The 10,748-nt window shown below is 43.2% G+C and overlaps 1 protein-coding gene and 1 pseudogene across 1 annotated transcript; both read left to right on the top strand.

Moving 5' to 3' along the window:
* Positions 1-860: 860 nt before the first annotated feature.
* Positions 861-6,319, top strand: LOC127150987 (putative cytochrome c biosynthesis ccmC-like mitochondrial protein). Its single transcript, XM_051090066.1, has one exon. The coding sequence runs from the start codon at positions 5,391-5,393 to the stop codon at positions 6,135-6,137; it is 747 nt and encodes a 248-aa protein (XP_050946023.1). The 5' UTR covers positions 861-5,390; the 3' UTR covers positions 6,138-6,319.
* A 1,402-nt stretch (positions 6,320-7,721) lies between these two features.
* LOC127150989 (cytochrome c oxidase subunit 2-like) lies at positions 7,722-8,639 on the top strand (annotated as a pseudogene).
* Positions 8,640-10,748: the final 2,109 nt, after the last annotated feature.

The raw sequence follows: 10,748 nt of genomic DNA, 5'->3' as shown, positions 1-10,748 counted from the left end.
GGAGAGGAGCGGTTAGGAGATTGATTCTTTGCTCCTTCAAAGGAGTGCAACTCAGAAATTCTCCTTGTTATAGTTATAGAACTCCTTCGGAGGTTATGAAATAACTCGACTGAAAGGAGAGGGGGGACGGATGAAAGTAGAAAAAGGCAAAGGAAGAAAGCCTATCCTACGGAGCAAATAGTAGGTTCTAGAATCAGATTCAAGTCATAAGAGGATCATAATATCTAAAGAGGCTAAAGAAGGCCATAATATCTGATAAAGAAGAAAGCCTAAAGAAGGAAGAGAGAATTAAGGAAGTTATCAGAATGAAACTACCACGGACCGGGTAAAGGAAGAGGAAGAATCAAGTCTCTTCCTCCGCGGAGGTCCGGAGGACGGGTTCGCAACTCCTACGGAGCCTTGTTCTGAAATATTCTTTTCACCCTTCAACTCCTCGCCTTTCTCAAATTCTTTGATCCTCGCCTTGAAGTCGAGCCTCAGTCCTCATTCATTCCACAGGCTTTTAGTGACTCCTTATTCAAAGAAGATCCCTGCCTTTTGTTGCCTCTTCTGAATTGCTTTGAGCCTTTGTTTTTCCACTGAAACTGATATCCTTTCTTTCATAAGTACTCCTTCTCCTGTTGCGGGACTGATTTATGGAACTGAATGCTGTGGAGCGGTGAAATCAATATTCTATGCCAATAGACTCGTGAGATCCATGTACTGAGTCGTCAAATGAGCCACCTTAATCAAGCCCAAGTTATACGCATTGGCCCACACCCCAATAGGGCCCGAATTCAAGACCCAAGCCTACATGAACCATCACAAAGAAAGGGAAGAAGAGAGAGAAAGCCTACAGTTTCGATTCAACCTCTCTGAAAGCCCACAGAAGGGCCAAAGCACAAGAAGCCTACCCATCATCAAAGCAAGCCCCAATGCAAGAACTCCCTTTCTATTCAGTTCTTCCGTACGTCTTGGATGTCCTTGATGCGGGTTCAGTTAGCCGATCGACCATCAATCAACCGACCTTAATGCATTCTGATCTACTCAAATCAAAGAGGAAAGTGAATTTTGAACTGCCTGAGATCAAAAGCGAAGACTACTTCACAAAGATCAGAATCTGATTCTAAGAAATTGCGAGTTCGACTTCTAAAAGACTTCCCCAACTTTCAAAGTCTTGCCAGGCGTAGAAGGAGTTGTTCTCTTTTCTATCTTTCTTCTTTTCAGACTATCTGACTGTGAGGATTCCCCCTTGTATTCCCCATAGGCTAGGAAAGGTTAGTAATAGGCTCAACTATCAGTCTTGTAGCTAGGCAGCTCAGTATGGTATGAGGATCGAAGGGAAGCTAAGAATGGGGATGGATGCCCCTAGTTCTTTCATGGAATTAGTTGGAATTCATAGCTCCGACAGGTCCGAAGATGGGACTAGATAGAACTGAAATCTGAGGAAGGTTTTTCCTGGGAAGGAGAAGACGAGGGATCTTTAGTGCTATGGTCTGGTGGAGAACTCGGATGAGAACCTTGGAGGAAGAGAATGTCTCGCTACGCTTCGATGACGCGTAAGATCTCTTATCATAAAGATGAGGGTCAAAGAATGATCGGCGAGTTTCTTATCCGAAAAGGAATGCCACTAGTTCCACTATCAGCTTGCTTCTCCTAATGCCAACTGCAATGAAAGATAAGGTCAATGCATTAAATAATAGGTGGAAGCTCTTCTCTATCTTGAGTAAGGACTGTATCAAGTCTTATCTTTTTTGAGTTGAGAATGAAACTACCACGGACCGGGAAGTTTGAACGTCAAAAACAGTATTTTAGGGCTTACTGGATACGCGTTGACTTGTAAGAAAGGAGTATCTTCATTTTCGGCCATAGGCTTGATCTTTCTGGGAGTCTATTTGGCTTATCATGAAAGATCGTAAGTTCAGACGTAGCGGTAGGCAGCAAGAACTAAAGAAAGAAGAACTGATTCTACTTCAACTTCCACAATTGAAGCCACTGAATTCAACTTCTCATACTCAATCTTCTTCATGCCACGAGGTGAGCTTACTCTTTGAGTTCTGCCGACTCATGAGGTCCCCTCCTTCCTTTCCACTGGGAAGGCAGACTGGGACTTATTCAACTCCTTCTCCTACCACTTCGAAAACGGAGATTCAACCGCTACGTGGGTGACCACTCAGTGAAACTTCTCATTGTTCTCGCTTGCTGGTGGAGATACTTCATCCCTTGATTCTAGCTCCTCTCCAAGGCATCCTTATTTTGTTCTTTCAGATATAAGAAGATGCGAAGCTCTGATCTTTCTTTCTCTTAAAGAAGTGAACTAATAAGTAGTATGATTCTCTGAAAGTTGAATCAGATATAATCTTAGATTCTAGTAGTAGCAATGTCTTCCTCTTTCTCAACTCCTACTCCGCCTTGCTTTTGTATGATATTCGCTCTTTTTTTCTTGTTAGTGGATTGAAGAGAGTCCTTCGCAAATTCTTTTCTTTTCTTTGGTTCAAAAAGAGGTGAATGAGAAGATGATGTGATCCACTACGCCTTTCAACCTTGATCCCTTATTAGGAGTGGAACTCAGTCAATTCCATATGAACCTCCGGACGAGTCAGAAATCCATATTCATCTTCAAGGTGCGAAGGTACTCTACGTTTCAGATATAGGAGAGGTGAGAAGAATGATCTTTGAATTTTCAAGCTCATTCCTTATTCTTCCAATGTTAAGGAGTGCAAGTTGAGCTACTAAATAAGGTGCGAAGCAGCTCGACTAAGAAGGAGTCAATGAAGAAGGGCGTAGCTTATGTAAACGAATCAATTCACAAGTCATTGAATAAAGTCAACTCAGAATGGAAGGAGTTCAAGAGGTCTTCAGACTCCGCTCCAAAAACAAAGGTCCTCAATGAACAAGGAATCCATTAGAATGCAGCGAAGGACTCATTCATTCCACAGGTTCATATGGAATTTCATGACTCCCAATTCAGTCGCCTCCTCCTACGGAGCCTGATTTTCCACTCAAAAAAGTCCGAAGGAGGGACGGAAGTAGCTCGACCATAGGAAGAGGGACGTAGGACCACTCAAACTTATGCTCCGCTCCTTCGTAGTCTTCCTTTACCTTTCATTCTTCTTCTCTTTATTCAATGATCATTCAAAGGCGAACTTTCAGTCGCTTCGCTTCGCGCCTTACGGAGCCTTTGTTTTCCAGCTTTCCCTTTCCAGCGGAGGGAGCGGACACCGGAACCTTATTTCCACCAACGGGGGGATATATTCCCACCAACGGAGGGGAGCGGACACCGGAAGCGTAGCGGATCGGTGGCTTCGCCCTTTACATTTTCAGCCTAGCAAGGCGCAAAGAATTTGCGGGCTCTCATCTCAAACTGTATGATTCAGTCGCTCCGCTACGGGGTAGCTTTCGCTCCAAGAAGATCCAAGCAGATTCAGTAGCTACGCTCCGGGGCAATCCAAGCAGATGAAGGAAGTCGCTCCGCTCCCTCTGGCTCCGGGCAGATTCAGTAGCTACGCGTAGGGAAAGGAAAGCAGATTCAGTTTCAAGAGCAGATTCAGTCGCTACGCTTAAGAGCTATCAGATCGATTAAGCTATCAAATCTCTTAAGAAAGAAAGAGAAAATCGATAAAGGAAAGAGATTAATACAAGAGATCAAAGATCTCGAGATTCTCATATATAAACAAGAAAAGAGATAGATTTCGATTTTCTCGTAAGAAAGAGAGAGAAAAGAGATTAAGAAAGATAAAGAAGAAAAGAGATCCAGATGTGGGATGAAATCGAGAAAGAAAAGAGATTCAGAGGGATGAAAGAAAGAAATCTCTAAAGAAAAGAGATAGATTTTCTCGTAAGAAAGAGAGAGAAAAGAGATTCAGATAATTCTCTTAAGAAAGAAAGAGAAAAGAGATAGATTTTCGTAAGAAAGATAGATCAAATCTCTTAAGACAGATCGATTAAGAGAGAGAAGAAATCTCTTAAGACAGATCGAGAAAGAAAAGAGATCCAGATGTGGGATTCCTCAAATCGATCAAGACAATCGATTAAGATAATTCTCTTAAGAAAGAAAGAGAAAATCGATAAAGGAAAGAATCCACTAACAAGAAAAAAAGAGCTTTTCTCATACGAAAAGCAAGGCTCCGTTAGGAGTTGGGAAGTAGTACGCCCGGTTCACTAGGTTCTACCAGGCCCAATCATACAAAAAATCTGACTTTGAAATCAAATCTCGCGTGAGTGAAGAAGAAAAAGACAGAGGGGAGTTGGACAAGACAATATTTTGAGATTTCGATGTGAAAGTGAAAGCAGAGGATTCTATCCATTTTTCCAGCAATTCTCCTTGATTTTTGGGGACCTGAAGGCAAAGATTGAATCATGGGTATAGGGGGGTGGGGGATTCTCGGACTGAGCTTTTTTTTTCTTGTTCTCTTTATTCGGATCTTTCATCTTTATGAAAAAGATTTGAAAAAAAGATCTTTTTCCCTTTTTCTTTGTCTTTATTTCCTAATTCTTTCTTTCATCTCGCTCTTCCTCTACCTGCTACGTCTCCATTTTTCTACTCTTTTTTATAGTTATAGTCTTTTGTGTGGGGGCTTTCTTATCACTTATTTTGAGAATCCTTCTTCTTCGACTTATTTTGATAATCCTTCTTCTTCGGAGGATTCCTTCGCCCTCCAGGTCCTCTCGGAACCTTGGCCCGTGACTCCAAATACGGCAGAGGAAACCTCCCTTCAGAATCGAATCCGAAGATTGGAAGAGGACGATTCAATTTTCCTCCTGGGAAAAGCCCCGGGGCTTTTCTGGACTGACTGCATCCAGAGTCAGCTTTATTCGTATTCCACTCAAGAGGAATACTCTTTCTATCTGGAGTTCTCGAAAAGAGATCTCGAAATTAGGGAGCTAAAAAACTCCTCTTATTCGTTGTTCTCTTTGTTTCTGAATTTTGACCCACACCTGAGTGAAGAGGCCCCTTACAATCCGAGGGAGTGCTTTCTCGATTTCTTGGAGGAGTGGAACCATGAAATGTCCAGAATCCCCGGGTTGACGGTAGAAGAAAGACAGAGAGAAGAAATAGAATTCCTGCAAGAAGTTTTCAAGGATCTCCGAAAACATGGACCAAAATCCTATTACATCTTTAAGATTCTTCAAAGCTAAAGCCCTATAATATAATGGAAGAAATGCTTCAAGGGCTTTCTTTAGCTTTTCTGAATCTATGGAATTCTCAGACTCTGCTCTGCTTCTTTCTTTGCGGGGTTTCGGACATGCTTTCTTCACTTCAAACTTTTCTTTTTCGGTATGCCGCTCCCTGCCCTGGGAAGAAGAAGGCACGAGCTCCGCGAAAACAAACAAAAGGGGGGGAATTCTCATTTCTTGTCTATTTCATATAGATGTCTTTCTTGTTCCACTAGCTAGGACCAAATTCGAAGATGTCTCTTTCCTTATTACAACCTTCATTTTTGATGTCAAAGACCAGAAGCTATGCGCAAATTCTCATTGGATCTCGGTTGTTCTTAACAGCGATGGCTATTCATTTAAGTCTTCGGGTAGCACCACTAGATCTTCAACAAGGTGGAAATTCTCGTATTCTGTATGTACATGTTCCTGCGGCTCGGATGAGTATTCTTGTTTATATCGCTACGGCTATCAACACTTTCTTCTTCCTATTAACAAAACATCCCCTTTTTCTTCGCTCTTCCGGAACCGGTACAGAAATGGGTGCTTTTTTTACCTTGTTTACTTTAGTGACTGGGGGGTTTCGGGGAAGACCTATGTGGGGCACCTTTTGGGTGTGGGATGCTCGTTTAACCTCTGTATTCATCTCGTTCCTTATTTACCTGGGTGCACTGCGTTTTCAAAAGCTTCCTGTCGAACCGGCTTCTATTTCAATCCGTCTTGGACCGATCGATATACCAATAATCAAGTTTTCAGTCAACTGGTGGAATACATCGCATCAACCTGGGAGCATTAGCGGATCTGGTACATCAATACATGTTCCTATGCCCATTCCAATCTTGTCTAACTTTGCTAACTTCCCCTTAGCAACCCGTATCTTCTTCGTTTTGGAAACACGTCTTCCTATTCCATTTTTTCCCGAATCTCCTTTCACGGAAGAAATCTCAGCTTTTTATGCTAAAATGACATCAGCAGGCTCAAAGAATCCCACGGAGCGGTAAAGCCACCCCTTCCACTCCCCGTACCTAATAGTTCAAATCGTTCTGCTAGGGCACGCGTCCTACTCTCAGTTACCTCCTAAGTCAAGACCCTATTAGGAAAAAACCACTCTTGGGCGTCTGCGAACCCTCTCGTTCGGCAACCTCATCTTCGCTAGTTCTTTTTATCCTCTCCTTTGCTGCCGATTCCCTGTGCTGCTTACTAACTAATTACTAAGCAAGAATCTCTGACCTTGCTTCCAGACTGCTTTCTCTTTAGTAGTCTTTCTGTGCCGATTGATGATGATAATGGCAGCACAAGATCTTTTACACAAGCCTCAGACTTATCTCTTTCACCTGGATGTCCCTTTCTTTTGTAGAGGCTATTCCTTCGAGATCCACTATTGGGATCTCAAACAGAAAGAACGAAGAACTCTCTCTTTCCTTATTCACACCGGTCCCTTGATGAACAAACCGCTGACGCTTCCTCTTTCCCTTCAGCCTTAGCCCCTACTCTGATTCATTCTTCTCGGCCGATGAGCTACTTTGTGCCTATCGCTTCTTCGCCCCTCTCCCTCTCTCTCTCCTTCTACAAGATAATACAAGACAAGAATGAGAGAGCTACGTGGGAGAATGAAGATCGAATTCAACTCTAATTCCGCTGACTCGTAAACACACTCAATTACGCCTAGCCTTCTCGTTCGTGATCCGACCGCTCCGAAGGAGTCATTCAATTCCACTCAAATAACTCGACTCAAAATGTAAGGAGAGGAGCAAAGAATTTGCGAACTCCTTATCAAAGAATGATCGAAATCCATATTCAAAAATTAGTGAATTTGAGGTTCATCTCACGCAAATTCTTTGCGCCTGATAATTGAAAGATTTCCCTAGAAACTGAGGCTCGAAATTCAAGACCTTCGGACGTCTCTCAAATTCTTTGACCGCGGAGAAGGAGTCATTCAATTCCACACTCAAATAGTCGACTGAAAGGTGCGAAGCAGCTCTCGACTAGAAGGAGTCAATGAACAAGGGTTGCGAGGAGTTGCAAATTCTTTGCTCCTTTTTAGGAGCGCAAGTACAGAAAGCGGAGGAGTTTCCATATTCGATTTGATCCACTAAGTCAAAGATGGAACTAGAAGACGAGACTGAATCAATGAACAAAGAGGGGAGAAGAGAGAAGCGACTATTCATGATCGATGTTATTGGCTCTTCCGAAGAGGAAGGGTTCGAAGAGATTATGGCAGATCATGTTCACCAAGAAATGACCCGAAATTGGATCTTGGTCTATTCTATTTGAGATTCTTCCTTTTCATCTCCATCAAAATGTTATGTAATGAGAGTGTGGATTCTCAATTGTAACCTCCCATTTCTCGAGATCCCATAGCATGCAGCAACTAGTTGTAAGAAAGAGGGGGAGTCTCAAGAGAGATTTCAAGTGTGCAGTGAGGAGTAATAGGTAGCCATACCATACTTCACTCGGCCCAAGCAATGCCCATCCCATGCCTTTCTTGTTGGACCAACCCAACCGGCGATTTCCGTCTTCCTTCATTGGGAGAGCAAGAACAAGTTCTCTCTTTTTTTGGGGGGGGAGCAGAGCAGTCAAGAAGAAGAAAAGCAAAGAAAATGATTGTTCTCAAATGGCTATTCCTCACAATTGCTCCTTGTGATGCAGCGAACCATGGCAATTAGGATCTCAAGACGCAGCAACACCTATGATGCAAGGAATAATAGACTTACATCACGATATCTTTTTCTTCACTCATTCTGATTTTTGTTTTCGTATCACGGATCTTGGTTCGCGCTTTATGGCATTTCCACTATTCAAAAAAGAAAATACCGCAAAGGATTGTTCATGGAACTACTATCGAGATTCTTTGGACCATTTTTCCTAGTATCATTCCGATGTTTCATTGCTATACCATCCTTTGCTCTCTTATACTCAATGGACGAGGTAGTAGTAGATCCAGCCATGACTATCAAAGCTATTGGACATCAATGGTTATCGGACTTATGAGTATTCTGACTATAACAGTTCCGATGAACAGTCACTCACTTTTGACAGTTATACGATTCCAGAAGATGATCTAGAATTGGGTCAATCACGTTTATTAGAAGTGGACAATAGAGTGGTTCTACCAGCCAAAACTCATCTACGTATTATTGTAACACCTGCTGATGTACCTCATAGTTGGGCTGTACCTTCCTCAGGTGTCAAATGTGATGCTGTACCTGGTCGTTTAAATCAGATCTCCATTTTGGTACAACGAGAAGGAGTTTTACTATGGTCAGTGCAGTGAGATTTGTGGAACTAATCATGCCTTTACGCCTATCGTCGTAGAAGCAGTTCCTAGGAAAGATTATGGTTCTCGGGTATCCAATCAATTAATCCCTGGGGAAGCTTAAGTGGAAATGAAGAAAGAATATCTCAGTGAGGGAAAAGGAGGGAGACCACTCAATTTCAGGCTGAACTCGCTCGCTCTAACGCTTCTTTAGTAGACAAGGAGTTCCGTGCATAAGCCCCTTTAGAGAGAGGGGGAGTCCTACACGAACTCGTAAGTCAAGTACTAGACGAGCCTTGCTACGAAGCAGAGCGCCCTCGTCTTGCTTTTGGCGAAGCTTAACGAAACGATCAATAGGAATTTTTTGATGGTAGGAATAAAGAAGACTATACTACTTTTTAGGCCGACCACAATACAAGTCATGAGCCGATAGCGAAGCCAAGCCGTATAAAGGCGAGCAGCCTTACTAGCAATAGCAAACGGCTCCTACTTATAGCCCGCCCGCCCTCTTTTTTCCCCTAGGCTTTTTTCTGAACTTCTTCTGGGTCTGACAAGCTCATCAAATGGCAATTCTTCACCGCGTACTGGGACAGTGGGAATGAATTCTATTACTTTCTTTTCATTGATAGATATGTGTACCCACCGAAGAAGCAAGATGCCGATATGCTTGATGTACCAATCAAGCCTAATTAAGCTAAGGAGGACCAAAGAATTTGCGAGGCGAAGGCTCGACTGAAAGGAGAGGGGAGATTCGCGGCAAGAGAGCGATCAATGAATAAGGATAGGGGAGGCCCTAACCGAGAAAGGATCCACGGCGGGGAAAGCAGAGTCAGCGAGAAAGAATGAATAAGTAAGTCACAATCTACCTAGGAAAGATAACAAGGACATCGAGAGAGCTATCTAATTCATTCTCTCTTCACTCCGCTATGCTTTGTTCACTCTCTTCGTTTAAGCGAGTCAACTTCTATAAATCACTACTGATAGTAGATTCAGTGCTACTTGTCGAACCAATCCTCTCAACATATGTCTATCCAATTTCTTTGTGTTCAGTGTACCGCTTTCTTTTCCTGTCCCGTACCGGTCCGTGGTAGTTTCATTATCTTTGTCAACTAGATTTGAGAACAGCGCCTGAACTGAACTACTACTGGCTTAGCTGCCTAGCTACTAATAACTTGGCACCCGTCCTGCCAATATAGTAGAAAGAGTAGTTGTAGGATTCCACTCAGGGCACACTTGTTAGCTACAGTTCCCATCTGTCTTGTAAAGAACTAGAACTGCCCGCAGTTACGGGACTAGCTCCCCTGGCCAAACTCTTGCTCCTCAGATTCACAGACTGAAGGGGATGAAAGTTGCGTTAGCTACTTACTTCTATTAGAGTCAGACAAGGCCTTGACTCTCTGCCTTCCTATATCATACTTGGGAACTACTAGATCTAAGTCCGAAATATCGACCTTGGTTCAAGTCCTAGCCTGAATTTCACTCCTTACTGATATTGTTTGTGGGGTTAGGGTAGTTTACTTGCAGGCTGATAAGTCAGGTAGCGAAGCCTAAGATTAGATGACTAGTTTGTTTCACTTCAGTTCCCCGCCGTCGTCCCCTATCTGAAAGCATGGAAAGGTATCCAGAAAGCACAGTCACAGCTATGAGATAGGCGCCCTCTCACCTAATACCCGCTACTAAGGATTGAAAGTAGCACAATCGGCTATAGAACTCCAGATCCACGAATAGCCGCGGGCAAGCACCTTTCACAAGCAAGTAGCTAGCTTCCACCTTTCTGAACAGCAAGGCGCGAAAGCCTGAGCCTTTCCTATAGCTTCTACTTAGACTTAGCAACCCAAATCAAGGTTTTGATTCCTTAGCTGTCGAGCTACTCAAGCTAGTAAGCTAGTATACACGCATTTGCCCGATTGCTTTAAGAGAAGCTTGACCTCCACCTTGTCCTGTCCAAAACTATGGAACTCATCTGAAAAGTCGATTTTCTAGATCAGAACGTTCACTCTGAGAATAGGGGTATAAAAGTGAACCACCTAGAATCGATCCATGACCGCTAAACAAAAGGAGTCCTTTACCACTAGGCAACCGTCTTTACCCGCCTCAACCGATCGAGGCTCGGACATGCCAACAGCCAATACTGACTCCTTTCCCTGGGACAGCTAAAAAAAACTAATACGGCTTGTGAATCCCGGTCCGTGGTAGTTTCATTTCCGACTACCCTTAGGACTGACGAAATTCACAGCAGATAGACAGAAGTTATGACAACCACAGCCACAAGCCTTCTTTCGTCAAGGCTTTTGAGGCTCCTCAGGCTTTCAAGCGAATAGACTTGGAGGGCATATACCGAACCTGGCCTCTTTTC

Source organism: Cucumis melo, chromosome 9, assembly GCF_025177605.1.
Source record: "Cucumis melo cultivar AY chromosome 9, USDA_Cmelo_AY_1.0, whole genome shotgun sequence".
Taxonomy (NCBI): Eukaryota; Viridiplantae; Streptophyta; class Magnoliopsida; order Cucurbitales; family Cucurbitaceae; genus Cucumis; species Cucumis melo.
Note: the sequence above shows the minus strand (reverse complement) of the source record. Positions and strands in the feature narration are given on the sequence as shown.

Excerpts from the sequence above, each read along its gene's own strand:
- LOC127150987 (XM_051090066.1), top strand. The coding sequence starts at position 5,391 with ATGTCTCTTTCCTTATTACAACCTTCATTTTTGATGTCAAAGACCAGA.